At 41.7% G+C, this 15,284-nt stretch overlaps 1 protein-coding gene across 2 annotated transcripts in view; it reads left to right on the top strand.

The window, feature by feature from the left end:
• AFF2 (ALF transcription elongation factor 2) overlaps nt 1–15,284 on the top strand; it is a 294,472-nt gene that overhangs the window by 222,226 nt on the left and 56,962 nt on the right. For both annotated transcript variants that reach the window (XM_088151636.1, XM_088151635.1), the window contains one exon: nt 5,386–5,423. In XM_088151636.1, the coding sequence (XP_088007762.1) occupies nt 5,386–5,423 (38 nt within the window). The remainder of the gene's footprint in view (nt 1–5,385; nt 5,424–15,284) is intronic.

Genomic DNA, 15,284 nt, shown 5'->3' with positions numbered 1-15,284 from the left:
GTCACCAAGATGCAAACTCAGCTTGAAAGAAATTTTATATTTTCATTCCTCCCTGAAAAGGAAGAGAGAGCCAGTCTGGGGTAGTGGTGAAGGCACCAGGCTAGAAACTGGGAGACCGTGAGTTCTAGTCCTGCCTTAGGAATGAAGCCAGCTGGGTGACCTTGGGCCAGTCACTCTCCCTTAGCCTTAGGAAGCAGGCAATGGCAAACCACTTCTGAAATCTTGCCAAGAAAACTGCAGGGACTTATCCAGGCAGTCTCCAAGGAGTCAAGACTGACTTGAAGGCAGCCAAAAAAAAAAGGAAGCAGAGATCAGATACTCCCTCAGAGATGAATAAAAAATTGAAAGCAGGGAGCCCATGTCATGTTAGGATCTGTGAGACTCAGGTTCCAATTCCCATGTTGCCATATAATTCATGGAGTGATCTTGGACTAGTCAATATTTTCCAGCCCAACATTTTACTGGGTCGCCATGGGCCAAAGGGGGTGCTGAAAGGTGTCCTCCTTGCCTGGGTTTACAAAGGTGTGGCTCCTCTTTTTGCAAAGATCTATATTGGTCATAATTGGCCCCTTTGAGCCCTCACCCCATCGTGAAAATATTGCTATGCAATCACAGGTTCCACCTCACAGGCTGATCCATCCATCACATGACATATTTCGAGGGACAGAACCATAAAGATAAAACCATAAGGAAATTACCAAGCAAAGTGGCCAAAATTGCCTGTCGCAATCTGCTCCCCATTTTTCAATTACCTTTAATTATCTTAATGTACATTTTCAGATTCAAAATTAGCAGTGGATGTGTGTCACCCGGTTAATGCCCCAAAGGATCACTCTAGGCTTGTTTCTGTCCGCCACAGTATAATCTCCCTGTTCAGTTCCATTCTTGCTGAGATGGTAACACTGGGTCTGAATTTAAACTACAGGTAAGGGGTCCTTTCCTCTTCTCCACTGGATTATCATTCTCCCTAACCTGTCAACTTCCATATATATCTGAAGGCCCTAAACATTTGCAGATTCTGCATCATTTGGAAACCTTTCCCGCGTTATATAAAGGCCTCAGTGAGCCACAAATCACTACAGTTATATATTTAGAGCCCATTCTTCCATAGATTTTGCCAATAACACCTTTTGAAGAGGGAGAAAGGAATCCATCTGAAGTACTTTAAATTAATCATCCAACCTTCAAATCACATCTCTGACAAATCAAAACTTAGCCACCGAAATGAGAAGCAGAAATCACTACCTCACTAGTGAGGCTGATGGAGGCTTGGTGAGATCATTTTGTTCCAAGATTAAAGGTGATGAGTGTTAAAGTAACTGGTGGGGGCCAGGGGGGTGACTAGGACAATATGATATTACCCCCATTAAAGCCACTAATGATCAAAAGTTAATTATCAAAGCTGAGTGAACTGTTCAGTGAAGACAATCAGACTCAACAGCTTGCCATCCCAGGGAAGGGGAGAAAAAAGGAATAATTTGGAGGTCTGCTTAGAATGAAGCTTTAGCAGAAATGTATATTTCAAAGTCTCCTTTGTTACAAAAAGAGATAAAGAAACAATGCATTTTTTCTTTCTGATGAGAGAAATGTAATTAGCCCTAATTAACAATTGGCACGTTTTTGTAAAACCATTTTTCATCAAAGCATCATGTACCTTCTCGGGTAGCACCACTTTAAGCATGCTTTAAGGAGGTCCTATCGTCGTCGTTACTGTGGTTGAATTCCTTTAGATTTTACAAGTTTGTGCCACTTTCCCATTAAAAGTGCCTCCAAGATGGTTCACCAAGTAATCCAAACTCCTGAGCCCAGATCAGCATATAAATGTGGGCATTTCAGATGATCTTTGGGGAGGACGAATACAAGTCTTTATAATAAATCATCCAATTGTCTTTCATATCACTGTGTCTGGCACCAGTAAGCAAGAATTCCAAACTTTAAAATAAAAACAATGCACAAATGTTTTTTTTTTAAAAAAAAACAGTGCACAGAGGAAGGGGCAAATGTGGGTTTAAATTACCTACATTTCTCAAAAGTAGCACATTGATTCAAGTGTTTTTAGGTTTGTTTATTAGTGGATTGGTGAGTTCCAGGCTCAGCTTCCTTCTTGTGGGGCCTCTTTCTCTGTCTTCCTTCCCTTGGCCTTCTAACCCAGCGATGGAGAAGCGATGGTCCTCCAGATCTTGGATTCCAACTCCCATCAGCATGGCCACTGGTGGGAAATGCTGGGAGCTGTATTTCAGCGCCATCTGGAGGATTCTGAGCTCCCAACCTTCTCCTCATCCACGCCTGCTGCTCTCATCTCCTGTCACTGCTCAGGAATGATTTGGCACCCGTAAAGAGTTGCACTTGGTGGAGAGAAAGGAAAGGATCGGGCAACTGGCTGTTGAGCTCCTACTCAAGCATGCTTAACTTTGGTGAAGAATAATGGTGGTGCTTTGGCTCGCCAGGGAAATGCAGTCAGTTTCTTCACTCTTCCTTTTCTTGTCCTGCTCTTCCCTCCACTCCTCCTTTTTATTCCTCCCCTCCATCAGCATGTAGGAAAGTGTTCTTGCCCTGTTTTCTTAGTTTCCCAAAGGGGCCTCTAGGAATGGATGAGAAGAGGGCTTCTGCTACATTTTTTTTTATAAAAAGGCATTTCAGAGGAGACCCGTTGGGGGCGCAAGGCTACGAACTTCCATCCGGTGGCGCCGTCTTAGCCGTGCTAAGGGGAGGAATGCGTTTTACCCACAGTCATCGGTTTCTGCAGAGGCAGACTCTGGTTTCTCTCCCAGCCCTCCCTGCAATCTTTGTGGATGGTCTGTGCTCTCTGCTAACAAAGCCAGAGATGAGTAGAAAACACTTAGAAACACCAACAGGGGGACGTTGCATAGGTCGAAAATTTGGATTCAGAACGTTTTGCAGAAGATGCCATTAAAAAAGGTCTCTCCTCTTCCCTGTGTGTGTGTGTGTGTACGCATGAAAGACATCAACATGGAAATCTCCAACCGCTTAAACAGTTTGATAGAGTCTCGCCTTTCCGCCATCCATGCCCCCAGCGGTGTTGCTTAGCAACATTTTAATTCAAGAATGGAAGGAGATGAAAATCCCTGTAGAGAGAAACAGAAATAAGAAGGCCGTAGACAGATGATCTGAGTTGTTTCTTCTAATATACTGTGAAGATCACCAGGTCTTTTCATGAATGATAAATGGACTGTATACAGATCAATGGATTCCAGCAATAATAATCGTGTTTAAAAAAAGAAAAAAACTGAAACCCTGTTCTGTATCTAAGGCAGTGAGTGCAGAGGGCTCTGGATTGTTAGTAATTTAGAAAATTTGGAGTGTGTTTTTCTAGGACAGGTTTAACAGGAGGAAACGGATCTGAACATTCGGTCATCTTGACCTTTTTGTTGCTGGCTAATAAAAACAGCTCGGGGGAAAGTTGCCCTGCTCTCTGCCATGATATTTATAATTTCCCTGATGTTGTTGAAGGCCAACAATCGTGAAGTTAACATTAATTTCAGTGCTGGGGAAATGGCTCTCAGCGAATCGGTTTGGGTCAGCCTGTTGCCCTTGGCTAAGAGAACAATCCAAAAAATGCCCTGGCATCCAGTTCAGTTTGAACGCAGATTTTCTCCCAAATAAATATATATATAGGATTACAGCCTAAACATAGGCACTTTCAGGGATCCCTGTACTCAAGGCTCTGGGTGAGTCATCTATATTTCCAAAGCGTTCATGGTTATTAAAAATAAAAGGAGTGGAATCTTGCTGATCTATTTCTCTAACCATTGGTGAGGACCGAGTGTTTGTGTCTGAAAGCCTAATTTAACGCTTAACCCCTTCATGTGCAAGCCACTCACAGCTCATGCTCAAATATGCACCACAATCTCCCTCTTGTGTACATATGAAGCCAACCAGCAGCCACATACACAAACCGTTCATCTGGGTTCCTTTGGGGCATAGATCTTGGAGCTGTCCATTTTAGCCAGCTGTTCATATCAGCAAACTCAAGGTCAGCTTGCTAATTTGGGATGAGAGCCCCAAATCCAAAAGTCTGTGAGCCCTAATATTTGTAATTGCAAAAAGGTCTGCTGCGATGTATGACTTTGACTTGATATCACAATCAGCATAATATAGAGCTGGGCAAGGGCTATAAAGATCCTGATTCAAATCTTTTCGCCCCAAGAAGTCCTAGACCATTTGAACAATTTGAGAGGAGCTGCTCTCTACCTGCCCAACCCACATGTTAAGAAAATAATATCGGAGAGGAAGTACAACTACCTCTCCTTGAACCCCTGGAAGAAAAGCAGGATATAAATGCAACAAAATATAAATCAGAAAGAAATATTTTTCCTTCTTATACCTCTTCACCCATAGAAAGGATCCACATTGTCATCCACCACTTGCAAGACCTGTTGATGCAGGCAGAACAGCTGACTTCAGTCCTCCAACCTTCAACATATTGGGCATACTGTTGAGACTCATGTGCAGGGAGAGGTGCATAGAAATCAGTGCTTTGGCACTTCCAGGCATTTAATGGTTCCATCAAATAAGTGAAGATGTTGGTAGAAGGCCCAACCAAACCAAAGTCTGACAATCCCTCCAACTGCCAGTTGATTTTACACTAATGCACAACTGATTAAAACATGTCCATCTGAAAGTCAGCCTGCAGACAAACATGGAGAGAAGCCCACACCAACCTGCATGGGAGATGTTTCCATGTGCTGCGGTTCCATATTATTTCTACACAGCGACAAGGCAAAATGGCTTGTTTCAGCCACATGGATCTCCCCGGCTTTGCTGGAATCTTCTTTCCAGCAGGTTGCCAACTGAAAAAGTAAGGATCCCAAAATCCACCCTACCTTGTAACAGTGTTATTCAGACATGATCCATGGAACTTGCAGTCATAGCACACATTGCAAATCATTCAAGGCATGCTTTGCAAAATGAGTGAAGCAGTCTTCTGACTTTTGCGTAGCGTTAAAATAAATGGATCAGGAGATAGGTGAAATAGAGGATGGATGGAAGGATGGAAGGATGGATGGATGGATGGATGGATGGATGGATGGAAGGATGGAAGGATGGATGGATGGATGGATGGATGGATGGATGGATGGATGGATGGATAGATAGATAGATAGATAGATAGATAGATAGATAGATAGATAGATAGATAGATCAACACTTAACTCAGTGAAATAGATAAACTGTTTCTTCCCTTGCTTTGAATTCTGCATAATTTATGGAGGGCTCCATGATCAAGAGCCTTTCTGTTCTCTGATAAAAATGGTCTTTACCAAAAGTCATTTGTGTTTTCCCTACCCCCACTTTCTAAAAGGTTACTCTTGCTAAGGTTTGCTAACTGTTCTTTCACTTTCCTTCTTTTTTTTTTTTAATTTATAGACTGCAGAGAAGACAAAGCCTCGAAACATTCCTGCAAAGTAAGTTATTTTAAAACTCATTGAAAAGGAGGAGCGGGGTGGAAATCAAGTTTATTGAACTGCAAGAAAAGAGAACAAATCAAAAGCCCACAGCCAGGTATTAATGATATTATGAGCAACTGAGGCTACTCTGTAGTTGTTGCCATAAAAAAGGAAGGAATGGCAGATAAAAGCATGATCAACAAGAATAACCTTAGTTCATGGCTCTCTCGTGGATGGCATGCCCCAGTCATACCTGGTTTGCATGAATTAATATGTGGCATCTATGAATAGCTGTTCAGAAATATTAGATGTGGCATCTGTAAATAACTGCTGAATAATAATAATAATAATAATAATAATAATATTATAATAATAATAATAATAATGCCATTTCCTTTAAGAGAGTCCTAGAAGAAGAACTAAAGAATCTACTGCACATAGGTTTTAAAAGCATTCCTCACTGTGCTCTATTTCTAAAATTTGGGAGAGTTGATTGATTGATTGATTGATTGATTGATTATGTACCATCAAGTCAGTGTTGACTCTTAGTGATCACATAGGTAGATTTTCTCCAGGACAATCTGTCCCCAACCAGGTTCTTCCAATAGCGCACCTATCACCACTATAGCTGAGTCTATCACCTTGATGCTGGTCATCCTCTTCTTCTCTTCTATTTTCCCAGCATTATAGACTTCTCCAGAGATCTAGGTATGACAGTTTGACCCTTGACATTTGTGCCTCAAGTGAGAGCTCTGGATTGATATGTTCTATGATCCATTTGATTATCTTCTTGGGGGAGGTAGAGGTTCCATAAATAGCTGTTTGGCGTGTTTCATGCCTGATCATAATAATACATCTCATAATAATTTTGGTACATCCTGAATGTTCCTAGTTGGCCATGGTGTGACACAGAATGCTGGACTCAAAAGGCATTGGCCTGATCTAGTCCAAGGATCTTCTTACCATGGGCATCTGCGAGAGTGAGGTTCTCCACATCAGATATTGTGACACCATTACATAAATGTGTCATTTGTGTCCTGATATGACGATGCCCATGGAATCATTTTGATGTCATCACCTGTCCATTTCCAAATAGGACTGGGTAATTCAAAATTCTCAGCTTTCATGGCTAGTTGTGCGAATATGTTGAAGTAGAATATGTGTGAATATGTCTCAGTAGAAGTTACAGTTGCACCAGGAATCAAAAATCCTCAAGTCTGAAAGATAAGGGAAATGGGGAAGGAAGGAAGGAAGGAAGGAAGGAAGGAAGGAAGGAAGGAAGGAAGGAAGGAAGGAAGGAAGGAAGGAAGGAAGGAAGGAAGGAAGGAAGATAACTGCCAGTTTTTCTCAACCACAATTTATACTTTGTTGCCCTCCTCTCTGAGTTCTTTTTAAATGTGCTCATATTATTTTTTGGATACATTTTATTAGTTTACTCACCTGGGCAAAGTTATGGCTTTCTCTCTTAAAGCTATAGTTCTTTGGAGGGAAGAGCATCTCCTGTTCATAAGGATCAAGCATTGAGTGGGAGGTACAGGAGGTTCTCCCTCTCGGGCCCCAGTTAATGTCTGGTTCTCCACTGTATTTCTCCATTTTTTGTACAAAAGGAATTCCAGAGGAAAGCTCCTCTTGTGTTTGCATGACAGCCAATGGTTCATCCCACATGAGTTTCCCAGTGGGATGACATTGTAATTCTTGAAATTATTGCTTCTGAAATCCTTCAAGAGTGAGAACCTAGAGTAAGCTCTAGGTGCCAACATCACAGGAGAAGTAACAGAACACCTGAGTCCTTGTCCCAGGATCCCCTGCATAGCAAGGTGAAGGAGATTCCTGGAAATAGGGTCCAGACTTGCATGGAGATGGTCCCACCTTCAGTTCTTGCATTTCCATTTAGGTTGGAAAACCTCCCACTTGAAATCCTGACTTTCTGCTTTCACTGGGTGCTGACAATATTGACTTCTAGGAACTGAGTCTCAGCAGCTCAAAGATTGCTGTCTTCCTACATGAAGCGCCAGTGCTTTTCCCTGAAACATGAAAACTTTTTTTGTATGATAGTAACAACCACCAGATGAAAGCTTTGCTAGGGTGGGTTTGGTTTTTAAGTTTTTGGGGTTTTTTTGCAAAGAGTGTCATTTCTATTATTTCCAAACATTATCAGAGATTCCCCTGGAATATTAATGTATTTTAGCTTCCACTTGGCAGCATTAGTCGCTCCCAATGTCACCACAAGTGAAAGATGTTCATATTCCTCTTAGCATATGTGACTTATCACATACATTTTTAAAAACGGAGTTCTCTTATGAAGACATATGTGATGCTATACTTCTGCAATTGCGAATGGCTGTTGGCTAAAAGCCGCACACTAACAAGTTGAGCTGAACTTAACTGCGGTTGACATCTGCTACAAGATGGGGGGCAAGGGGGGGGAGATGAAAGAAAGGTTCTCAGTTGTCATTAGTGTAAAAAAAAATTCTTTGCTCTTACGCTTTGCTGACTCTGTGGCTTTCTGCTGAAGTCACATTTCATTCGTGGTAAAGGCGTTGTTTGTCACAAGAGGCTCAAAGCAAGGACATGAAGGAAAATGTTGCGAGTTCCACTGTCAGAATTTATGTCAAAACATTATCATTAGGTGGTTAACTTTCCAACCCACTTGTGCACCTCAGTTTGAAATGGGGGGGGGGTTGTATCCCAACCAGCACTTTCTTTCTTTCTTTCTTTCTTTCTTTCTTTCTTTCTTTCTTTCTTTCTTTCTTTCTTTCTTTCTTTCTTTCTTTCTTTCTTTCTTTCTTTGAAGTAGGGGATACCTTTCTTTTGATGCATTTAGCAACAGCCAAATAAAAATCCTCCTTTGGTTGGCTTTTCAGCGATAGCTTGGTATTTTATTACTTTCATGATTCCATTCCTGCTCTTTTTTTTTTTTTTTAGGGCTGAGCTACAGTTTCTGATTTTCTTTTTTGAGCTATTCTTTCTTTCTGCTGCCTGCAAACAGAGTGGAGAATTGGGGGCACAATCTGGATCCACTCCCATCTATTTCAGTATTGCTGTAAAAAGCAGTGGAATTGGCCCTTCGTACTTCCAGAGTCCTCCCTTTGGGGCTGATCCACCAGCTTGAATTAGTGATCCAGGTTCTTTCAGAACTAAGCGAAGATTTCTCATAAAACCATTTTCTGATCATGTTGTTTTTTTTCATCCCCACCCCATCTTGCATTAGCATATGATCAAATGGTCACACCTACAACTTTCCCTCTCTGTGAAAAGTGGAGATAGATTTAGTGAGCATTTTTGTTCATCAACCTACATCTAATGTCTCAGTTGCTTTGGGGATTGGCTGGGTGGTTGCTTCTGGTCATTATGTTCATTTTCTGAATTACAGTTCAGTTGGAGACCAATAATGAAGAGACTCCCCCACCTCGAGCACTGAGAATTGTACCTAGATTAGGATACAACCCTTTACAAAGGATTCGGTCCAAGTGGAATGGATCCAGGGAAGGGCATCCAAGATGATTGAGAGACTAAAAGCTCAGTCCTCTGAGAAGAGGTTGAGGAGAACAGGATGTACTTGAAAAAGTATCAAAGCAGGAATGTCGGCAGGGTAGGTCAAAACAGTCAAGCTGGTGACTGCCGTGGTGCAAGCGAAGCACCATCTGTTATTTAAGTAGGTTGCCCATAAACAGGGGACCCTTCAATGGCACCATCGCAGCTACCAATTTGACATCTTTTAACTAGACCTTGCAGCCATCGCTGCATCAAAGAGAGGTAAAGCAAGGCATGTTCTCTGTTGTCCGAGACTGCAGGCCATGAAATTTGGGTCCTAAGTTACCGGAAGGCCCTATTAGGAAGAAATCTCCTACCTGTAAGGGCACTCAACAAAAGAATCAGAGATCTAGGGAAGTGGCCAGCACTGGATGAGTTGACGCAGAAGCTAGACCACCATCTGTCAAGAATGCTTTAATTTGCATTCCTGTGTTGAACAGAAGGTTGGCCTCAGTTGCTTGAGTTGCCCCTCCCCAACACTAGGAGTTAATGTTTTCAGAATTTTACCGTGTATTTCAGTGATTGTTGGCAGAACATCCTCATACCATAAGCTTCACAGCAGTATACTAGTAAGTGTAAGACTATTTTCTGATCGCTGCAGTTTTGCACCTTGTGATGAGACAATTCCCAGTGTGAGGAAATACTTATGCAAACCTTTAGACTTTTTTTTTTTTAATTTTTGGTAGAACAATTATTAACCCAGTCACTAAATAAATGTCTCAGAATTAGCTACTCTGCTGATCCTTCTCCTATCACACCTCAAATGCCTGTAGATTCCCGTATCTTAAGGGAAGAAAGGAGAAACTCCAAATTAACATCGACGCCTTTTATTTTTATTGCAATACTGCTTCTGTTTGCTCTGGCAAATGCATAAAATAATCTGATAAACTGAAGTTTAATGTTGGGAAAGGGTGATCAGAAACATGTTCCTTCAGCTGTCTGCAAAGGAACATGTTACTTCCATTTCAGTCATTTCCTACCAATCCTGCAATGCTATTTCTTTTCCCTTAATGAAAGTTCAGACATTCTTTCAAAGCTCCTAAAATTTAGCTGTCGTCCTACTTTTACTTGCGTTTGATTATCTCCTTAGATCTTTATTCTTCCGTTGCAGTTCCTATCTGATTTTCTCCGGCATCCTCACAGCTGCTTAAAGATGTACTTCTTTCTGTCTTTCTTTCCATCTTTTTCCCTATTTTTCTTCTTTTTAATTGGTTTTATTGCCATTTCCTTATTTTGATTGTTGTGAACCACCCAGAGTCTTGGGAGTTGGATGGATGGATGGATGGATGGATGGATGGATGGATGGATGGATAGATAGATAGATAGATAGATAGATAGATAGATAGATAGATAGATAGATAGATAGATAGATAGATAGATACAATTTGGAGGGCAGGAGGGAGGGCAGGAGGGAGGGCAAGGGATGATAGATAGATAGATAGATAGATAGATAGATAGATAGATAGATAGATAGATAGATAGAGCGAGAGCTTTAGGCATAAAATAATAGTCGTATTGCAATTATCTCCTCCTTCTTTCTTTGTCATTATTGGAAAGGTTTATTTGCTCAGCATATGCGGTTAGGGATGTTTCTATCACTGTGCAAAATAACCACTGCAAAGCTCTTTTTATACCTTAGAAAAGTATTTGTTGCCAACGGAATTTAATTGGATAAATCAGGCCTCTGATAACCCTCGTGACGATTAACATTACACAGAGGATGTCCTGGTCAAGTTCTCCCTTAACCGGCTACCACTTAAGATGTCCATTGATAGGTGATGCTCAAGAGGAATTGAAAGAGGACATCATTTATTATATTATTATCGGCATCCTTTTCAGAAAGTGGCTTCCTTCTCAATTATTATAGTAGCTGTATAATAGCAGTAGTAGTAATAATAGTAATAGCATCTAATGAGCTTGAATTGGTTTTATGCTTGGAGTCAGGCTTTTTTTATTGGCAACAGGATTCTGGAATTGGTATCTTATAACTTGCACCAAGAGTGTCTGCGGGGGGAGGGGGGGATCATCACAAAAGTCAAGATGGCATTGCAATGCATGTAAAAAAGGGGCAGGACAGCTGTCCCATAGTTGTGGCTGACATCTTGACTTTTTGACATCCTCCTCCGTCACATACTCCCCTGCCTTGCACAAATCCAGTCCAAACAAACTTTCTTCTTAGCTTAATTTTCCAGATAAGGATGGGCTGATCATGGTGACCTAGGCATTTGGCTACAGTTGTAGGGTTGTCCCTGAGAATAGTTTGGAAGGAGAAGCTGGTGAAGATCAGTCTGTAGGTTACTGAACAGAGAACCTTACGGCAGGCACGCCATCTTTGCTAAAGCCCATGTGGTGGTTGAGAGTTTGGTACCAAGCCCTGGTCAAGGAATCCTCGTTAGTTTGAAAGTTCAAGTTAGTTCCTTCTACATACAACAACTTTGTCTTTAAGTATGTCGAGGAGGCTTTATTTACTCTACTAAACCCTTTTTTATCCCATCTAACCCTGTTGATGTCAGCAGTGTACAGAAGAGGACATTCAACCCAGCCCACCAGCAATGGTCTGCCAGCAGTTCAGGGCATATTCTTCTTTGCTCTGACGTTCCCAGAATTACCCCACTTCCATCCTGAAAAACTGCTGATGCGGGGGGTGGGGGGGGACGATGTTTCCTACCTGACTGATTTTCTTCTATTCTACAGTACTGTCCGTTTTTAATTTTTTTAATTGCCTTGCAATTATACATAATATGATAGCTATAGATGCAGATATAATTAAGGAGAGAATTGCAGAATTACCAAAGGGGCAGAACAGGGACAGGCAACGTGGTTGCAGCTAGACTTCATTTTGTTTTTAGCAGCCACAAAGTACCTTTCCCTTGTCATAATATCACCAGACTAGCTCAAGCAAATGAAGGGGGGGGGGATGCGTTTGGGGAACCGGAGGACTTGGAAAGAAGGTTTAAGGAACAAAATGGATTCCTTTGCAGAGGATTAAAAACAAAACCAAACCAGAGAAAAATCTGCCCAATTCTAGGGAAGTCATGGGTAAAATTAAGACCCCCATTTTATCCCTTAAGGTCGCATAAGCCATCCCAAAGCACGTATTGATCCGATCTACACCAGTGGGGCTCTACTATAAGAGGCCAAAGAGGCATATACCTGATTTAAAGAACGTGTCTGTGTTGGCCAGAAATAGAACAAAAAAAAATGGACAAGAAATTAGACTCGTTGAGCCCCTAGGAACATTAGTATAGGAAATCAAAGGGGACATTTACCATGATTTTAAAAGACAAACCAACCCCTCTTTGCCCTATTCTGACTAGGCTGATTAAATCATTCTCAAGGCGCATCGGATTTGTTACTGCTGCTTTTGGGGAAAAAAGCCTAGAGTTAGAACGTCTGCATTCAGTGGCGCTCACACGAAAAACACCTCAGTGTTTTCCTCTCTTTCTCGCAAGCACGTTGAATCACGGCTGACATCCCGAATTTCCTTCCCCTGCCCCGGGTCCACCCCGTTGACTCTTTCTTCCCTCAGGACAATAAAGCAAGCCTTTCTGTGCCTTCAAACACGAACAATTTTGCTCCTCTTCCTTTTCGTGCATACAAACATTAAGCAACTTTGGCGATATTAATTTTATTCATAAATGGAGCTGGGGAAATAGATATGTATGTGTGTAGATGTTCTCTCATTTGCCCCCTCCCCGCTTCCTTCCACTCTTGGGGTCAATTAATGTGAAAGAAAGAGGAGAAGTGGCGAAATGTTTCAATGGATAATAGCACTGCAAGGTTAATTTTCCTTCGTGCAGCATTTCCAGCGACTGAATTGCCTCTTATCCTCCCGCCAGGATTGCTCCTATTCTAGCAATAATTGAGGCTGATTTTATTGGAAAATCACCTCTGGATGAGAATATACTCTGGAGAAAACACTGTATGGGTACAAATAGGCTTCTTGGTGCCAAGGCCATGTTAGGCTGGCCAGCACAGCCCCAGTTCCCAATCTGTCTGTGCATTCATGCAACAAATTCATTAGCAACCATTCTGGCTGGGGGTAGAAGAGCATATTTGGAATATTTGCTTTCAAATTGTTTTTATTGCCTCCCCCCAATTTGTCAGATAAAAAAAGTGCAATTGCATTTAGTCACCTGACAATATAGGTACACGCGGGCCTGTGTGCCATGTCTGTGTGTGTATAAAAAGAAAAGAAAAGAAAGAGAGTAGCGAGTGATTGTTTCACCACTAATCCTGCTTTCTTGGAAAACTCTCAGTTGAACAGGTCTGGCCCTACCATTAGACAAAATGAGGCAGTTGCTTCAGGTAGCGGGTTCTGAGAGAAAGCAATTGGTGGCATTCCTGTAAATTATACAAGCTGTTTGTTTAGTTCTAAGCCAGGCTCTTTCTTCAAGTACAACAGAAGAGAGGGTCCTCTTGTCAGTGATGAAAAATGTGCATTGCCAGGTCCATCAGGTTTCATATTCAGAATGGAAGGGGACCTCATTTTGCTTTTCAACAGGCCACCATTTGTCTTCTTTCACTCCTTCATCCTTTGCCCCATCTTCTCAGGGCTGTTGTAAGGTCCACACTGATTCACCCTCATGTTCTACTGTCCTCAACCTTTTGGAAGAAGAACATCTAAGTGGGAGAAGTAGGTGACTCTAATTGTCATAATACCTGAGCATAGACATCTTCAAGAGATGAATCAGGAGAGTATAAGAGGCAGGTATCTCCTAGCTCAGGAGAATCTATGACCCTCTCATTCTAGCCAAAACTGTAAAAAAAAAAAAAAAAAAAAGACCTATGGCCCAAGTAAAGCCATAATTTGAAGCTATCATCATCTAATGCGGTGTTCTTCCAATATGGTTTAGATCCACCACAACCCAAAAATTCTGACTCAGCACAGTTTGAAGGATACCAAATTAGGGAATCCTGCCCTGGCAGATTAAAAGAAATTAATGAGCCATTTGGATGGTGGGATCATCCTGGAATTTGGGGATATCATCTGTCCAAGAAGTTGGGAGTCTTCCATCTGTGTCACAAGAGACAGAAAATGATGGATCTGGACATTCTCAATTCTAATTCTGATAGTTACTAATCATGTATATGAGTGGCAAAGATTGAGAAACAGATTGAGATTCCAGAAGAAGAGCAATTTATGACAGCTTTGTTGTTTGTTTTCTTTCTCTCCCCAGCCACCCACCCCCTTTCCCTTCTCCTTTCTATCACACTTCAAATGGTTGTGGAACCATGTATCTTACTTGTGTAATGCTTAATCAGGTATTGGTTTGTCCATCAAGTCTTGCAGCCAGAAAGCTTTTTAAGTATCGGAGGCCTCTGTCTTCGTAATGCAAATCACTTAGAGGCATATTCATAGATTTAGTGGGCTATGTCAAGAAGAAAATAAATACACTGTAAACCAAAATTCCTTTAGTTTCCAGCTGGGTGGAAAGGCACATAGAGATCGGCGTGCCTCGTAACAATGGAGTGATCTAAAGAAGTGATCTAAAAGGGAGAGTTCAGAACAATGATTCACAGTATTAATCCAATTCTGTTCAGAAAACAGATCCTGTTCCCTTCTTGCATTTGAATCCAGTTGTCCAATTGGGTCAAGGCAGATTTCTGATCAATTCAACTACATGCAAGTTTTCAGCCCTGCTTGTTTGTTTCAAGCATTTATAAAGCAGTTGTCAGTATGACTCTGGGTGGCATTCCACAAAAATAAATATTAACAGTAAAGAAACCAACCATACACTATGAAAACATAGCCCAATATATAAAATGGTGGTCCAAGTGGGGTAATTCAAACCAACCAAAAGGGGACTCTACTCAACTAGACCCAAATGCATGGGGAATAAGCCGGGTCTTAATGGATTTCTAAAGGCAAGCAAAGTTGGGGCCCATCGTATATTGAGGGGGGGGAGGGAGAGGTTGTTCTTGGGAATAAGGAGAACCACTGAAAATGCGTACTTTCTGCATCATGAGATGCCATCTTATGGCAATGTTTCAGTGAAGGAACTTGGAGCATTTCTTCCCTATGCATGGGGTGAGCAAATGTTCTTGGGAGCGGGCAGTCCCACAAGTAGCTTGCTCGAAGCCATGTAGGGCTCTACAGGTGATAACCAACACTTTGAATTGCACCCAGAAGCCTGTGTTGATGTCACACCTGGTCCTGTTTTGACATCACAGGAAAGCATGCACTCAATAATTCAGTATCTCCATGTAGTAATGGGCAGGCAACCTCAGAAATGTTGTACTTACAGCTGCTGATACAAGGGTGCAAATTCAATCCTCCTGTGTGGCCAACAGTTTGATCTAGTTGGTGCCTCAGTTTTAACTGAGTCACACATCCAGAGTCAC

The sequence above is a fragment of the Python bivittatus genome, unplaced genomic scaffold (assembly GCF_059951505.1).
Source record: "Python bivittatus isolate LINGU-HERP-01145 unplaced genomic scaffold, Pbiv_v1 ctg000670_np1212, whole genome shotgun sequence".
Taxonomy (NCBI): Eukaryota; Metazoa; Chordata; class Lepidosauria; order Squamata; family Pythonidae; genus Python; species Python bivittatus.
The sequence above is the reverse complement of the archived record's forward strand: the minus strand, read 5'-3'. Positions and strand labels throughout refer to the sequence as shown.